Genomic DNA, 18,126 nt, shown 5'->3' on the forward strand with positions numbered 1-18,126 from the left:
AGGGAAAGGGAGAGAGAGAATCTTCAGCAGACTCCTTGCTAAGCGCGGAGCCCGACTTGGGGCTTGATCTCACAACCCTAAGATCATGACCAGAGCTAAAATCAAGAGTTGGCACTTAATATATGTATGCTCCATAATATATGCTCCAGTTTTTTTATGTACATTGAAAATGACTTCACACAAGAAGGAACAAAGTAAAAGAAAATACTTCCCAGACAATTCATTGGAATGATAGAAACAGATTATACTGTTTTCCTGTTAGAAGCAATGAAAAAATACTGGTGACTCCATAAACCTTACCTCGTACTAGTACAGTTATGCTAGTGGTTTATGCAGCTGATAAGCCATCCTACTGACTCTTTCCAAGTGTGTTTTTTAAAAAACTATGATCAACTTAATGGATAGATTTTTACTGGCGTTTTTTTGAGATATAATTGGGACTTACAGAGTAAAAGGCTGTTGTTACTTTCTTCACTGGGGGGATTTGGTGAGTAGTTCTTGGGCGGCAATTCCAGTATCTCACTTCTTACCATGACAAAAAAGTTTTACTGTTCATGCTTAGAAAACATCCTATTATTAGATCTGTAGTTCATGAGAAGTTTTAAGAACATAAAATACAATTTTTTGGCAATAAATTTGCTACTACAGTTTTAAAATACAAACATAAAACGATCAAAAATATATTATTACTATTGTAGTACAAGAAAGAGATAATAAATATCTCCGTATATGTATTAGGAATGGTATCACCAATGGCCACAGAAGCTAAGAAGAGAGTGCAGAACCGGGGGTAATCCTTGGTAGGTAGGAACATAGAATATCAATATATTTGTTGTTGGCCTGGAGAAATGAGCTGTTAGGTCAACTCGTGTGCCTAAGGGTAGAACTAGAGTGCACAGTCACAGGTAGGTCAGATAAAGGAGGTAGGATGAGGAAATGGCATGTCGCAGTTGCGATGTACAGGAATGTAGGAGGAAGAAGGACTTAAGACGTTATTGTGAAAGTAGTGTAGCCCACTTAGGTCTTGTGTGAGTGAACCAGCAGCTAAGATCCTGGGATTTCATTGTGGGGGGCATCTGTGGTAGCGAAAAGCAAAAGAGATACTAGTAGAAATCAGATAAAATTAAAAGGATAAAAATGGAGGAGGTATTAATGGAAGAACAAGCAAAAGTAGACTTGTTGAAAAATAGATCCAGAATAACCGTTGTTGTGGGGGGAGGGCATAGTATTACTATATTGAACTTCCACCAACAGCCAGCATTTGCTGAGGGCTTGTTACCTGCCTGGTACTGTTCTTAGTGCTTGACTTTGTTCCTCATAACCACTCTGAGAGCACAGATCTAACATGTGAGGACACGGAGACATGAACAGTTAGGCAACTTGTAAACCTGAGGTTCAAATACAGGCATACTGACTGTTGACAAAACTACAGAGAAAATGCAAGATTCTGCCATGATTTAGTAGGAGAAATAAAGGCAGTTTCGCTTGCTCCTTATGTTAAACTCATCTACCTACAGTTACTCATTAAGCTGTGTTATAATTTACAGTATTATCTGCAGAAAATGACCTTATCACACCAATCCAAAAGAAACTACTACTATAATTAAAGTGTGGGTAAAATAATGTAGGATTTTTTAAAAAAAACAAAAACATACAACTGAAATTACAGTTGTTACTGATCAATTAATGAGGTGATAATTAAAGAGAAACTAGTCAACCTGGCTGATTGTAGACCAGTACCTAAAATTTGTTTTTGTAATTCACATCCTTTGAGATATATTTAATTACATTTATAACATGCATATTTAATATAATCTTTTGTGACAGATTAACAGATCTTCCTCTTTGTGTCTAATCCCTTTTGATGTTTTTGTCATTATTACATATCTATTTGGGAGAGAAATAAAAGACTGTTTCCAAGGCGATAGTGGTAAAGAAGAAACTTAACGAAAAATGGTTGTCTCCTTTTGTTTTCAGAAAACAAGCGTCTCATTTCTCTCTGGAAGGCAGTAGAGGTATCATGACTATATTTTGGAATAAGAAAATATTTTAGTAAATAGTGGAGCAGGATAAAGAAAACCTACCCTTTCTGTGTCATCTTAAGATCTATACTAAGGTTGTCCTGTAGTTTATATTAGAATGTTAGGAGTCATTATAATTGCATAAAAATGTTTGAGTTATTTTTGTAGTGTTTTACCTGAGAAATTAACGTTGAAGCAAGCAACTTAGCAAAGTTATTGGATCTAAATTTTAGGAACGTTATGTGTTTCTTATTGTCAGCATCTTCAGAATTTATTTTAAAAAGCTTATTTGTGTTTCACATATCCAGCAGCAGTGTATGCAGAAGTCAGTGAACTATAATGATGGTAGGTGGTGGTAATATCCCCATGTATTTAACTGCATGGTCTACAGATTCCTTTGTTATTAGGGAGTGTTGGATATACCTCATCGATTTGATACACAATTGAATAATCATATTTTTGTTAGCCGTAATTAAGAGATAAGAACCAAAAAGAATCAATAAGCATCTTTATCTCTAGAATAGTCTTCTTTCAAGGTACAAATAAGCAATGAGTGTCTGCTACAGACAGGCATTGTACCTTAGTATTTAGATTACATGTGTTACTTTTGCTTTTGACATGTGGATTTCAGTGAAATACTCCGAGAATTGCAAGATAATTGCTTCTGGTGCTTCCATAATTTATATGGTTCTTTAATTTCCTTATATGTGGAGTGGGAGGAGGAGAGGTTTGGGTTGGAGTATGTTTTTCTAGGATCCTTTCCAGCCTAATAGTCGAATCAGAAAACCACAGATCTTTTTCCATGTTTTGTGCAGACTGATAATTTTTAAGATATGCTATGAAAGTCTAATGGGCAGACACTAGTTATTCCTTTCTGGAAATTAGTTACAGCTTGATCAACAAATCTTTTTTATCCTTCATTTTGTTTTCATAAATAGAAGCAAAATATATGATCAAAGTCTTTTTTAAGTAGTGGAATGAACACGTTGATTTTTATCTTAGCTCTAATTCTGCACAGTGCTAATCTTAACATTTGATGACAAAAAAGAATTTGTGTATAACAAAAAAGAAGAATTGTATGGTGAATCAGAAACACTTTTTACGGGCTGTATCTTCGCAAATTTTATTATTTTTGGAAAAGCTTTTTGGCAAATACTTTGTTTTGTAAGTTTTACATTCCTACTGTTGAAAAAACTCAGTTAGCAGGTGCTTACTGCAATAGAAGTTATAATATTTTAACTGTGTCATGAGGTACCTCTGAGGAAGTGCTTTTTTTGTTTTTTAGTGGTAAAGGATGTAAGTAATCTCTCTCAAATGTCAAATTAATTTTGGGTGTGTACTTTCTTTTTCCCTTACGATTACGTAGGGAGGAAAATTGAATGTTCCAAACAACTCATGGAAAATATTCCACATCAACATTATTTGTACCACAAATGCAGTTAAATGCTTTTAATGGAGTACAAAGTTACCAGTAGACTGTTAAATATGAGAAAGTGCTTTCTTGAAATAGGAAAGAAATCATGTTTTTGAAGTGGTATTTTAAACATCATAAACATTCTTATGAATAACCTAACTGAAGTCATCCTCTTTAGGTGGGGGAAACTTTGCAGAAAATAGTGTGTGTTAAGATGGATTGCGTGAATTCAATCCACCGTAGCCTTGCTCTGTTTAATTTGAACTTAAAATATCAATACTTTAATAGAATGTAATCTTTAAATGATTATAGAATGCTGAGACATACGATGTTCTCATCCTGAAGATTGCAGTGTTACACATCTTTTTTGGAGTTTACACTTTCCAAAAAAGCAGGCAGGACCTTTATTTGGTCATTCTCACACTATCATTTTTTCCCCTTTACCTCTGATTTTGTAAACGATCAGGTTCATGTTTACCAGAGACTATTCTGCCTATAGTGAGGAGAGCCAAGTGGAGGTACAGAAAAATACACGTGGAAGACTAGTCTATTGCGGTGGTCCAGGTGAGAGGGAGGAGCAGGTGCAGGTGGGGTGCTTGTGGTAAGGGCCGAGGGAAACGGGGCCGTTGGAAAGCCTCCGCAGTCATCCACGCTCTTCCACACCATCTCTCCACTTCCTCTCCACCCTTTCCACTGTGGCCTCTGTGTCTCTTGCTTTGTCATCAACAAACTGCCCTATATTCTCAGACATTTTCTCTGAACGTTCTGCCACTTACTTGCCTTCACAGAAACCTGATGGTGGTTTTTCTCCCATAACACATGCAGCTTACAATGGGAAGTAAGACTCTTGTTTCCCCTAGTACCATTCTAGACATGTTCCCCTCCCTCTTGGAAAACCCTTGTTCTTTGAAGTTCACGTAGCCTGGCTACATCACTACATCCCCTCCCTCTTGGCAGCCTCCACGTTCCCTCCCCTGCATTTGAAGCCTAGCAACCTCTGCCTCAATACAACCATTAGGCCTTATATTTTCTCTCCATCCATGGATCCCACTCCTGCTTTTCCATTCTTTATCCAGCTTAGCTACCCTGGCCTATAATTACAGTAATTCGCTTACAAATACCCTAACTTCCTCAACCCCGTTATTCTTCCATCATTCCCAAACTTAGATGAACTCCGCCTTCCAGTTTCTTTATGCCTGCAATGCCTGAGCATTGCTGGGCAAAACCACATACCACATACCAAAGGCAGATTCATGCCATTACATGTGCATGATGTCCCACTGTGGCTGAGCATCCAACACTGGGTGGCAGTTTTGCTGGTTTTCTGATAAGCTCAGCCCTCTGCCTTTTCTTCGTGATTATTTCATGACCTCTGTATTCACACTTTTCACTTTCCTTCCCCAGTTTATACTACTCCTGAGTATCCCGCTTCTCCCCACTACCGGTAGTCAAGACCCAATCACCATAATTTTCATTTTTGTTTCATCTGATTCATTCTCCAGGCTGTAGCCAGACTCCTCTTAAAAAAGGGGATGATGGCATTCTCCAATTGGAATCCTTTGGTGCTTCTCATCGCTTCCCCTCTCCCAGGTGCCATGCTAAGCTCTTTCTTGCCTCTGGGATTTTTTTTTTTTTTTTACATGAGAGTCCCTCTGGGATATTCCCTGTGGATATTCCCACCTACCCACTGCTACCAACTAATTTCTACTCACTCTTCAGATCTTAGCTTAAATATCACCTCCTCCCGAGAGGTCTTCCTTCCTGCTGAGAAGTAAAGAGTAATGAGAATTAAGAAGACAGTATACAATTGCTGAAGAAGATTTGTGACCTTTGAGAATATAGTTTTAGCAGCCAGATTGTAGAAGGTTATGGAAAAAGTTACATGGTACGAAAATAGGCACAGAACACTTGTTCTAGAGCCTGTCAGAGAAAAGAAGGAAAGAAGCAGTTTTGTGGTTGGAGGGCATAGTGGGTCAGGTGCCCATCTGTGAAAATATGGGTGTTCTGTACGTGCGCGAGGCAGAGGGGAAACGGCCGGTGTGTGAGATATCAGTAAAGGAAAGAAGGTTCAGTGATGCCAAAAAATAAGAGGACTTAGGTCTCGTGGTTTCAGTTTTGGTAGAGAAAAGAGGAGGTTGTCTGCCAAGAGTGTGGGTCAGAATTAATATGATAATTAATGTAAATTTGGTGCACTTGAGTCCTAGGTCTATTTAAACTAAAGGCATGGGGGCGCCTGGGTGGCTCAGTTGGTTAAATGACTGCCTTCGGCTCAGGTCATGATCCCAGGGTCCTGGGATCGAGCCCCGCATCGGGCTCCCTGCTCGGCGGGAAACCTGCTTCTCCCTCTCCCACTCCCCCTGCTTGTGTTCCCTCTCTCGCTGTCTGTCTCTATGTCAAATAAATAAAATCTTTAAAAAATAAAATAAAGGCATAGAATCTTTATGTCTAGGTTAGTGTTTCTAAACAGAGATGTTGTGTCTTTGGGTTGTTTTTTAAATAGTCTTTTAAAATAATTTAAAGTATTCTAGTGTTTTCATAGTGCTTAGAACATTTCCACAATACTGTCTGCCTTGAAAGGTATGAAATTTTATTTATGTCGTTTCTCATTTTACTCTTGGTCTATTTTTTTTTTTTTTTTATCTCCACACTGAATTTGACCTTGTTAGCTTTTATTGCCTGTCAAAGGGAAGATCTTAAAAATTTCCTACCCTAAACAGAAGTGCTTGAGCAAAACAAAATCCCTTTCTAATATTGGAATTTGCCATGTCAGAAATTAACTAAGTGTATGTTAAATAAAAGGGCTTTGCAGCCATAAAACCATAGAATTTTAGCCTTGAAGAAATCTTGAGCATTGCTCATTCAGGTCCTTCATTTTTAGATGAGGAAGAGTTGATACAGAGGGATTGTCCAAAATACATTGTAAAATTGGGTGCTGGAGATGAAATCAATAAATCTATGACCAGAGAAATTGAAATGAGTATTGGTGTGTTAACCAAAACGAAGTTTTAGAAGGACAACTATTATGTATTGTGTACCCGTTAGTGAAAGCTATAAAGTAAATATTGACCTCATGCTACCGTGGGAGAGGAAAATAGGCCCTTACACATCTCCTCACTTTTATAGTTTTGAACATATAACATACAGAATAAAACTTAAAAAGTATGAATAGATTTGCGGTAAAAGGCAAGCCTTCCTTCTATCCCTGTCCCTCAGCCCCTCTGTTCCTCTTATATATTTGTCTGGACATATTCTATACATTTAAAAAACCACACAGGTTTGTTTTGTTTTTTTCCCCCTTAACAAATGATAGCATACTGTATATGCTATTCTGTAACTTCTTGGGCATGGTTTCATATCAGTATATATAGAAAGATGCCTCCTTTGTAAATAAGGGGTGCTGAGTTCTCTTATATGCTACAAGATATGTTTTATGATATACTTTAAGGACATCTTGGCTGGGTATAAAATTGGGGGGCAACATTTTCCTTTTTAGTACTTAGACCACATTGCTCTGTGGTCTTACGTATCAGTTTTGCCCTTGAGAAATTAGGCTGACCTGAGGTTTTTCCTTGCTTGTGCCTGATTTCTTATTTTTGCCTAAATATCCACATAAAATTGTCTTTATTCTTAAAGTTCCATAAACAACATCATTCTGCAAATTCAAGGTTTTATTTATTTTCAAAAGTTTTACCTTATCATATCTTTGAACTTGCATTTATTCTTTTTTCTTTATAAGCCTTTTTGAAAAAGTCGTTTGTATATTCTTTGGATCCATTTCTCCCTCCTCCATATCTGTTGTCTTCTCTATAAATTTTTATATTGCTAGTCTTTTCTGTTTTGTTTTATATGATTTCTCCATGTCCTTGTCTTTCTTTGTAGTCTCATTGATTCTATTTTTGGTTGCTTCTTAAGGTGGCTTTTATCTTTATAATGTTATTTTTCTCCTCATTTTTTTTCTGAGTTCTACCAGCTTGATTTTCATTTCCTTCTGTTGTTGTATGATCTCTTCTTTGAACCTTTGTTTTTCTTCTTTGAGCTCATTTTTTAAAAGAGGAGTCATGTTTCCTATGGTTGTCTTTGAGACTTTGCAGAATTATTTATCTGAACTCTTCCTGTGTTTCTCTGAATAGTTCTTCTTGTGTTATAATACTCTTAATTTACCTTTTTCTCTTGATAAAAAATATGTTTTGCAAATTGTATGCGAAGATCCAGTATCGGTTATTTTCTGATCATTATGTGCAGTAGGGTAGTTGGTTATGTATAAGCATGGGCAGCCCATAGCTTTTCCTTGTTAGGCCTGTTACTCTAATACCCTCTCATCAAATCTGTTAGTTCCATTGTCCTAGATGTCACTTCCCATTAGTTTTTGGCATGGGAAAGATAAGGTGGTTCTTTATGTCAGGTTCTCAGTATTGTAATAGTGAAATGCCACTTCCACTCTACATCTGCTGCTTCAGCTCTCCTTGGCTGAAGAACTAGGTGTAAACAGTATATATGGCATAGTAACAAGAATTCTTCAGTTCAGTCTGCTCTGATCTTTCTATGGTATTAAAATGTTCAAATTCCCTGCCCCTCCTACCGGCCTCTAGATTTCACTCATCTCATGAAAGCATGAGTAGAATCATTGCATCTGCTGTTTTGAATTATGTTTCTTGGTGAAATCTGTTTACGGTTTGAGGCCTGAGAAGGCACGTGATGGTTTTCAGCATGTTCTTTTCCCTCATTTAAAATTTGCAGATATGCTTCATAGATTATGATTTGGAGCTCTGATAACATCCTTGCTTCAGTTATAAGTGACATTGCAAAATTATACTCATTAATTCCCAGGTGTACAAAGAAATGTAGTTTCTGTGTGTCTGTCACATAATCTTCCTCACAAGCCCTCTACCTTTAGTAAGGAGTGAGGGGGAGGAAACACTTTAGTTTTTTGGTTTTCGTTTTTTAAGTTTTTTTTTTTTTTTTTTTTAAAGATTTTATTTATTTGACAGAGCGAGAGAGCACAAGCAAGGGGAATGGTAGAGGGAGAGGGAGAAGTAGACTCCCCACTGAGCAGGGAGCCCATGATCCCAGGAACCTGGGATCATGACCTAAGCCGAAGGCAGATGCTTAACCATCTGAGCCACCCAGGTGCCCCAACACTTTGGTTTAAGCAGTGTCTTTCAGATACCATGGTGTTTCGGGTTTCTTTCCCTTACTCCAGCTACTACCGTGGTGTGGAGTTTGGATGCAGGTAAAAGGGGCCTTCAGGTACGTGGTTGGACTCAACTACAGAGGTGGGGAGGAGAACTCAGACCAACACTGTCTTTACAAGGCTTTGCTGTAAGGACCTGGACCCAAGACTGTCAGGTGATGATTGATCCTCTTTGTCATGGAAGAGGCCTCTGCCACCCATAGGCCTGGTTACTATTTGCCTATAGTCTTGGAGTCCCCTGTACTGTGTTGTCTTTATCCTGACCCAGACTCTGTCGTCTCACTAAGCTAGGTAAAACCTTCTGGATTCCTAACATGATGTGCTTGGGTCATCTATCCAGCTTCTTCCTCCATTGGTGCTTTTGATCATACACCACGCTAGGAATGCCATGACACCAAGCCTATAGCCTCTCCTAGACTACGTTCCAGAAGTAGACTTCCAGCTTAGATTTTAGGGTGCCTGATACCTGTCAGAATGTTTTCATGCATCTCTCTCCATTTCTGCCCCCCCACCCGTTCCCAGGGGTCCACGCAAAAGGAAATGGGGAGGTCTCTGATCTCTGATCTCTGATTTCTGATATCTTCATCTTCCCTCTGTGTCTTTCCTTCATGTAATCGACAGGACTTGAAAATGACTTTTTCCCCCCATGTTTCTGTCTAGAAGAAACTTTCCTTTTGTCTTTCTTCCCAAATTAACATGCACATCCACTCATTCAATAGCAGAGGATGCAGGGAGAGAAATGAATTTATCGGTAAGGGAAGATAAAGGTAGTTCAAAAATACTGTTTTCAGTTTTTGAAGAGGTAGACTTTTCCTCCCTCTGTTTTTGTTTTTAAAGTCATTCTGTTTTATTAAAGATTTATTTATTTATTTGAGAGAGAGCAAACGGGGGGGAAGGGCAGAGAGAGAGGGAGAGAGAGAATCTCAAGCAGATTCCCCACTCAGTGCAGAGCCCGACATGGGGCTTGATCTCAAGACCCTGAGATCATGATCTGAGCCAAAATCAGGTCGGATGCTTAACTGACTGAACCACCTGTTTTTGTTATTAAAAGTCAGATTTAGGGGCGCCTGAGTGGCTCAGTTGTTAAGCATCTGCCTTCGGCTTAGGTCATGATCCCAGGGTCCTGGGATCGAGCCCCACATCGGGCTCCCTGCTCCATGGGAAGCCTGCTTCTCCCACTCCCTCTGCTTGTGTTCCCTCTTTTGCTGTGTCTCTCTCTGTCAAATAAATAAATAAAATCTTTAAAAAAAAAAAAAAGTCAGGTTTATTGAGGTATAATTAATAAAAAATTTACTCTTTAATTGTATGGTTTGAGTTTTGACAAATCTGTATAGTCATATAATCACCACCAAAATCGAGATTTAGAACATTTCCATCACCCCATAGAGTTCCCTCATGCCCTTTCCTAGTCAAGCATATCCTCATACCCATAGCCCCTAGGAACTGCTGACCTGATTTCTGCCTTTTCCAGAATGTTCTATAGATGGAATCATACTCATGTTCTATATATCCTTTTGCGTCAGCCTTCTTTCACTTAGCATAATGCTTTTGAGATGCTTATTGCTCATTTTCTGTTGTGTGGATATACCATAATTGTCCATTATAATTGGTTCATTGGACTTTTGGTGTTTTTCCAGTATCAGGTGAATGTAAACTTTATACATATATTCTGCTATCATAAACAAGCTTCTGTGAACATTCGTGAGCACTCTGTGAGAAAACATATCTCTTCACTTCTCTGGGGTTTTCTAAAGCAGGTCTACTATTCTGCATTCCTACCTGCTGTGTATAAAGGTTTCAATTGCTCCACATGTTTGTCAGCTCTTAGTATTATCACTCCTTTTCATTTTAGCCATTCCAGTGGGTGGGTAGTGCTATTTTGTTATAATTTTGTTTTTCTTAATGTGATGTGCTTGTCATCTATCTCTCTTCCTTGACGAAGTGTCTGGTCAAATCTTTTGCCCATTTTTAAAGAAATTCAGTTGGTTTTCTTATTGACTTATAAAAGAGAATTGTTTATAGATTTTGGATTCAAGTCCTTTATCAGATATATGTTTTGCAAATATTTTCTCCCAACCTGTGGCTCAGCTTTCCTTTTCTTAACAGTGTCTTTCTAGCAGAAATTTATAATTTTGATGAAGTCTAATTCATCTATTTTTTCTTGTAAGATTTGTATTATGTCCTAAGAAATCTCTGCCTGGACCAAAGTCATAAAGGTTTTCTTTTATGTTTTCTTCTAGAAGTTTTTTTAGTTTTAGGCATTTAATTTTCAGTTGATTTTTTTTTTTTTTAATGTTGTGGGATAGAGGTCAGGATTTATTTGTTAGAATATGGATGTTTAATTGTTTTAGTGCTATTCACAAACTATGCTTTCCCCATTTAATGTCTTGGCACTTTTTTTTGAAAATCCATTAATCCTTTACATATGGGTCTCTGAACTCTCATTTTGTTCTATTAATGATTATGTCTGTTCTTACACCAGTATGTTGATTAGTGTAGCTTAATGGGAACTCTTACAGGCAAATGACATGAGTTCTCCAAATCTGTTAACTTTTCAAAATTATCTTTACTGTTCTGTATCCTTTGTTTTTCTATGTATTTTAGAATCTGCTACCCCCCCCCCCCAAAATAAAAGCCTGCTGGGATATTGATTGGAATTACATTGAATATATAGATCACTTTGGGAGAGAGCTTATATCTTAATTATACTAAAACTCTTCTAATTCATGAACATGGTGTGTATATATATATATATATATATATATATATATATATATGTTTTTAGGTCTTTAATTTCTCATAAAATATTGCTTCTGATTTTTTACAAAAGTGAAACCCTCCTGTTCTCATTTGTTACTTATTTTTTAACAGCTTTATCGAGATATAACTCACGTACCCATACTATTTATTCATTTAAATTGTACAATTCAGTGGCTTGTAGTATATTCCCAGAGCTGTGCAGCTATCACCACAGTCACTTTTAGAACATTGTCATCATGCCAGTAAGAAAGCCCATACCCCGTAGCTGTCACCCTTCAATCCTTCCATCCGTCTCCACACCCCCAGCCCAAGGCAACCTCTAATCTGTTTTCTCTCTGTATGGATTTTTCTCTTCGGAACATTTCATTATAAACGGAACTATGTAGCGTGTGGTCCTCTGTGACTGGCTTTTTAGTTAGCATGTTTTCAAGCTTCATCCATGTAAGTAGCATGTATCGGCATTTCATTCCTTTTTATTACCAACTGATAATCTGTTATATGGATATGTCACATTTTGTTTCAACATTCATAAAAATAGTTTTCTTTAGGCTGTGGTAAATTGGTTTCTCCTCTACAGGATTTGAATAAATTCATTTTTTTTCTCAATTCCCCCTCATAAGCCCTAAAGATGAACATTACAGTTTCATTCTGTTGCCCCTGTCGATTTAAAATTAATATCAAATACAGATTTTAAGTGCTTATCATTAAAAATCTTTCCTTACGGCCTTTAACTTTCTTTTTAAAAAGATAAAACTTTTATCATTGAACATTGACCTTTTTTAACCTTTTAAATTTAGAAGCCACGTCAAAGCAAATCTTTTTCTCAGTTTTAAAGGGTATTTTTAGCACTTAATATTTGTAAAACTCTTATCTTTTGGGAGCTTCTTTTGGAAATCTTTCATTACATAAAGAGATAATTTGGGGAGAAATCTTTCATTACATAAGGAGATACTTAATTTGCTAAATAGATAATTTTAAAATGTATTATTGATGCTTCACAGATCTTTATCATCTAGTGTTTTAATAGTAAATAATTTATGAGATGGTATGATTATCTGACCTTATTTTTAAAACTCATTTAAAGATGGTGGAACCATTAGGAACAGGAGAAGGGAGAAAATATTTAGGACCTACCGTGACAGGAATATTGGTAGAAACTTTTATATGTTAACTTCTTTAATCTTACAGCACCCTTTCAGGTAGATATTTTTATTATATTTTAGTTTGGCCACTAAGGTTCAGAGAGGTTAAATGCTCCAGTTTAGTAAGCAGCTCTAACTGAGTAAGACAGCAATGTCAGGTGAGACCCAAGCCATTGTTCCTTCTTCCTACTTCCTGAACTGTGCTCTATGGACGTAGAGACTACTGAACCCGGAAACAAAAGCGAGTGCATCATGTCCGTCCCACTGGTATTTCATTACGTAGCCAGTAGCATATCTTAGCTTCTAGACTGTATGACCACACCATTATGGAAATATATATACATAAAGTCTGTATAGATATAGATGGACACACTTATTCTTCTAAATGGTAACATCTATGTTTCTTTTAGTAAGTATTGTTTAAGAGAATTAAGAGAGAGTAAAGGAATCGTTAGGGATCATGTGTCTTGATTCTGCTACCGGTTTATTTTGAACCTTGAACAAACTCAGATATCCCTTTGTTAGGTTGTTTACTGTAGAGTTAAAATAATACTGTTATTTTTTTCTTAGTTCTTGTATATAAGAGTTGGGGAATCAGTAGGTGAAAAGGAAGCAATAACTAACAGTGCTTTTTATTTTAATTTAGCTTTGCTTTTTTCTTTTCAGTTTTATTTATTTGGAAATTAGAATTCTTCTCTTAAAAGTATCTGTTTTAGAAGGTTATGGGTTTTTTTTTTTTTGCATCTTCATAAATGATGACTTGATGAAATTAGTCATTTATGATCGACAAAAATGTGACAGAACTTTTGCAGAGTTCAAATGGACTTTTAATATTCAGCACCAAAGAATTTTGCCTAATTAAAGCTTCTGTTTAATTAAGATAACAGTGCATAGTCCTTCATTAAAATTAACACAGAAAAAGTTCTTTCTTGGTCCTTGGAGAGGATATTATATGCAAGCCCTGATGTGTGGGTTGCAAAATGTCACTGGAATTTATATGCATTACTTGTCTAATTGCAGTAAATGTAGCATGTCCAGATAGGTTTAGAGTTAGAAGGCTGTTTGTTACTTACTGGAAATCACTTGAAACCTCAGTACCCAGAGGCAGCTGTGCCCAGGTCCTTCACCTCTCCCCAGAGATGGCTAAGAAGACTCTTGTTGGACCCTGTCTTTCATGGTGGGAGCAGTAAACATGACAGGTTGTTTGGGAGCCATCTGTTTAAAATGGCTACTGCTTTGTATGCAGCAGTGAACTTGAGATCAGTTTTCTGTCTTTCTTCATGGTAATAGTCTTATTTGGTGTCACAACAGGTGGAAGTTGATGGGTCGAAACTAAATGTGACCAGCACGTGGAACCTGGCTTCACCCTTACTGGCTGTCAACGTTGATGGCACTCAGAGGACGATACAGGTAAATGTTCTGATGATGTACTTTGAGGGGCCCTGCAAGTCCCGAATCCGTACCAGCGCCTGCGTGGATAATACTGGCAGGTGGAGTAGGGAGAAGCTGCGGTCTATTCATCTCCTACATTTATGGTTGAAAACATTTTTCCTTACTTTGGAGGATCTTGAGGCAAGTCTTAATCTGAGGAATCAATATTTTCTTTTCTTCCAGGCAATCCAGGAAGGATAGGAAAAGGATTACTATCCTTTTCGTAAATGAAGCATCCTGTGCGCTTTTCTAAAAATATTAGAAGATAGCAGTTTTTGTTGCCACTGTGGGTTTTTAGTTATAAAATATGACTTTGTTACCTTCCTTTTCTGTGTAATTGAGATTGTGTAGTAGCATCGATCAGCAGAAATGTGAGCTGTATTCAGCTTGACTTGCCAGAACACATTGATGCCTTTTAAAAATTGAGTGATCTTAATTTATTAACCTTTATTTTCCCTCCAAAGTAAGATTTCTTGCATTGAGGAAATGACTTGAAATCCAGAGTTGATTGGATGTTCTTTGTCACCAGTGACTTCCATTTTAAAGTAGACAGCTATGAAAAGAGATTCTTCCAAAGTTCCTTCAGCTCACCTCATAGTTGAAGTTTAGGGTTCCAGGGAAAACAAAACAAAACAAAGAACACTGTGTAACATGTGATCACATGCAAATAAAAATTATAACCACCCCCCATAGTATTAAATGCTCATTCTTTCTGTTGTTGTTTTGGTTTGGTTTTTTTTACGAAATATTTTTGTGTTGCCTTAACTTGATTTTGCACAGGAAACTGAATTTTGCACAGGAAACTGATTTTTAAAACATAGAGAAATCAAGAGAATCACAGATAAAAACTTCTGTGTATACCAGATTCACATATACCTCTATTAGAGACAGAGGTATTCCAGAAACCTCCAGTAAATATTTGATGACTAAACTAATTTCTAAGCCAGGCTCAATTGATGTATTATCTTTATGGTTCTAAAAAATATCGAATTCTCAGGAACGAGCTGTATATTTTGAATTTGGTTTTGTAACTTGCCCCAGTGTATTTTTTTCCCTCTCATATTTTCTTTCATATTCTAATTATGAGGTAAAATACTTTGAGACCCTTGGAAAAAATATCACTGCATAATTTCACATGATTTAGATCCATTTACTGTGTCTTCAAAAAACATGGGTTTGTTACACTAGCTTATGTTCAGTCGAATGTGCTCTGCACTGAACATGCTGTGGCCAGGCATGCATGTTCTGGTCAGGGGACACAGTATGATCTCCTAGTAGTGAGCAGAGAAATAGAAAGGCCTACTCTCCAAATTGATGTATCATGATATTTTCAGCTTCCTTCTCAGTGACTGCAGATGGATAACTTGATGGCACTTTTATATGAAGAGTTTCTAGCTACGTTAATACTGGATATGTATTTAGAATAATTCCCAGAAATATTTTCCCTATCATAGGGATACTGTTCAGTAAGTCCCTTTTCATTCTTTGTAAGTTCTTTGCTTTAAAAAATAGGCATTAATCTGAAAGCAGGGACCCCCTCAAGGCAGACACCCCCCTCCCCGACTCTTTGGAGGAGGTCATTGCTTCCAGGTAAGTACTATTCCAATGGAAGGAAATAAACTCAGAGAGGTATAAATGGTATACTGGATAAAAACCAAACAAACTCATTTACCTTAAAAAAAAAAAAAAAGAGGGAGGAAACTTTTCTAAAGAAAGTTTTTCCTTACCAGAATAGATGAATTTTAGTCACTTGCTATGGACATTAGCATTTATTCACTTGTTATGAACATTAGTTGACTTTTTTAATCTCCAAAATAAAATGTGGTCCCCATGAAATTAATAACATAGTGAGAATAAATAATACACAGTACTTACCATGTATCAGGTACAGTTCTGAGCACAGTGCATATATATGTTCATTTCATCTTCACAGCAACTGTATGAAGTAGGTACTATTATTTGCACTTTGGTAAATGAGGCCCCTGAGGCTCAGAGAAAGTAAGTGACTCGCTCAAGGTCACATGGCTGATAGCAGGTAGAGCCGGGATTTAACTCCAAGCAGCTTGCTGTGGGACTTCTGCTGTTAAGTGTCTTGCTCTGCTGAGGCAATCTGAGCAACTGTTCTGTGATTACAAAGCTAGGAGGAAGCTGAGCAGACATTTGAACCCTGGCACGGTGACCCCAGAGTGTGTGCTTCTAATCACTGGGCTATACAGTACTTTTTTGTTTTCTCCATGAGAGTTCTTCAAATAATAATATACCTTTCATTCATGCTTTAAACCAATGATGCTTGAACTTTGGTGTGCTTCAGAATTACCCAGAAGGCTTGTTAAAACTCAGATGGCTGGATCCACCTCCAGAGTTTACTCCAGTTTAGTTGGTCTGGGCTAGGTGTGCATTTCCATAAGTTCCCAGGTATTGCTGATGTTGCTAGTCCAGGGGAAGCAGTCTGAGAACCACTGCTTTAAACCTTTGCAATCAGAGAATAAGCTGGGTATGAAGAGCAAAAGTGAAGTAAGTAGGAACCAAGTCATTTGAAGCCTTGCTAATTACATAGTGTGGCCTCTGCTTTATCCTTGGCCAGTGGGATCCATGGACTAGTGTTCACAAAGGAAGTGATGGTGTGGAGAGGACTGGAGTTTAGGAAGAGCTTGGTTCGAGTTGCATTGTGGAGAGAGGATGGAAGGAAAATGAGATTGGATGCAGAGAGAGAAGTTAGGTCATGTTTCAGAAACAGAGGAGGGAAATCATCTTCTCTCAGAATGTTTTCCGTCAGGACAAGAGCATTGTGTGGTGAAGGGATTTGGAAAGACAGGAGAATGAATGGTGGCTTCACAGTGTTCTTTGTGGATTTCTCATCCACCTGCTGTAAGCCTGGGCAGATCTTCAGGGTTTGTGCCCAGCACCCTTCTCTCTGTACTGACTTCCTGGGCTGAGTTTCCCAAGACTTTGAGCTCAGTACCTTCAAACAAATAGCTGTGAAAATTCTGCTGTGTGTTTCAAAGAAGAACTATGGAGTGGATATGACCACAAGTGTTTTTCAAGTGATTTTACAGTAATAATGGCTGGGTTTTTCCCCCCTGGATTTTTGTGCCTACTTTTAAACTTTTTATTATTAAATATTTTATATACACAAATCTGTATTAATCTATACAAAAGCTAAAGAACACAACAAAAACCCGATTACTTACCATCTAGATTAAAAAAGGAAACATTACCAATACTACTGCCTTTCCTCTGTGCTCGCTTTAATTAAATCCTTCCTCCTGCCCCCTAGAGATAACTACCATCCCAATTTTGAAATTGCATTTTTAAATGCATTTTATTTTATATTATTTTGTTTTATTTTAAGATTTTATTTATTTATTTGACAGAGAGAGACACAGCAAGAGAGGGAACACAAGCAGGGGGAGTGGGAGAGGGAGAAGCAGGCTTCCCGCCGAGCAGGGAGCCCGATGCGGGGCTCGATCCCGGGACCCTGGGACCATGACCTGAGCCGAAGGCAGACGCTTAACGACTGAGCCACCCAGGCGCCCCTAAATGCATTTTAAATGAATCCCTCCCTTCCTCTTCTTTAGGAATGTTATATATCCAGTATGTTGTTTAGCTTTTGATGTCTTTGAGCTTACGTCATTGGCCCCATACTCTCTGTGCTTCTGTGAGTTGTTTTTTCCTCCAGTATTATGTTTGTGATATTGGTCATCTGGATGCATGTAGCTTTATTTATTTCCATGCTATATATTATTAAGTCATATTAATATACCACAATTCATTCTTTCTCCCCTAGGTAGATATTTGTATTTTCAGAACAAACACTGCTTCTGTGAATGTTTCTCTGTATGTTTCTTATTGAAATCAGAGTTTCTTCAAGGAATATACCCATAGAACAGCTGGTTGCAGGGACTATGTATTCTTAATCCTAGACAGTAATGCTGAATGGTTTTTCTTTTTTTTTTTTTTTAGACTTTTTTTTTTTTTCAAAGATTTTATTTATTTATTTGACAGAGAGAGAGACACAGCGAAAGAGGGAACACAAGCAGGGGGAGTGGGAGAGGGAGAAGCAGGCTTCCCACAGAGCAGGGAGCCCGATGCGGGGCTCGATCCCAGGACCCTGGGACCATGACCTGAGCCGAAGGCAGACACTTAACGACTGAGCCACCCAGGTGC

The 18,126-nt window shown here is 37.6% G+C and overlaps 1 protein-coding gene and 1 long non-coding RNA gene across 4 annotated transcripts in view; one reads left to right on the plus strand and one right to left on the minus strand.

Annotated features, from left to right (window-relative positions):
- The window catches only part of LOC145720702 (uncharacterized), a 47,676-nt gene extending 33,289 nt beyond the window's left edge, over nt 1-14,387 (minus strand). Inside the window, exons 1-2 of the long non-coding RNA XR_014143896.1 lie at nt 14,280-14,387; nt 13,838-14,208 (exon numbers count right to left, since the gene is read on the minus strand). This is a non-coding gene — a long non-coding RNA (uncharacterized LOC145720702). The remainder of the gene's footprint in view (nt 1-13,837; nt 14,209-14,279) is intronic.
- PCCA (propionyl-CoA carboxylase subunit alpha) overlaps nt 1-18,126 on the plus strand; it is a 369,494-nt gene that overhangs the window by 265,951 nt on the left and 85,417 nt on the right. For all 3 annotated transcript variants that reach the window (XM_081815165.1, XM_081815167.1, XM_081815166.1), the window contains one exon: nt 13,840-13,938. In XM_081815165.1, the coding sequence (XP_081671291.1) occupies nt 13,840-13,938 (99 nt within the window). The remainder of the gene's footprint in view (nt 1-13,839; nt 13,939-18,126) is intronic.

This window comes from Leptonychotes weddellii, chromosome 3, assembly GCF_054177405.1.
Source record: "Leptonychotes weddellii isolate Sample4059 chromosome 3, ASM5417740v2, whole genome shotgun sequence".
NCBI lineage: Eukaryota > Metazoa > Chordata > Mammalia > Carnivora > Phocidae > Leptonychotes > Leptonychotes weddellii.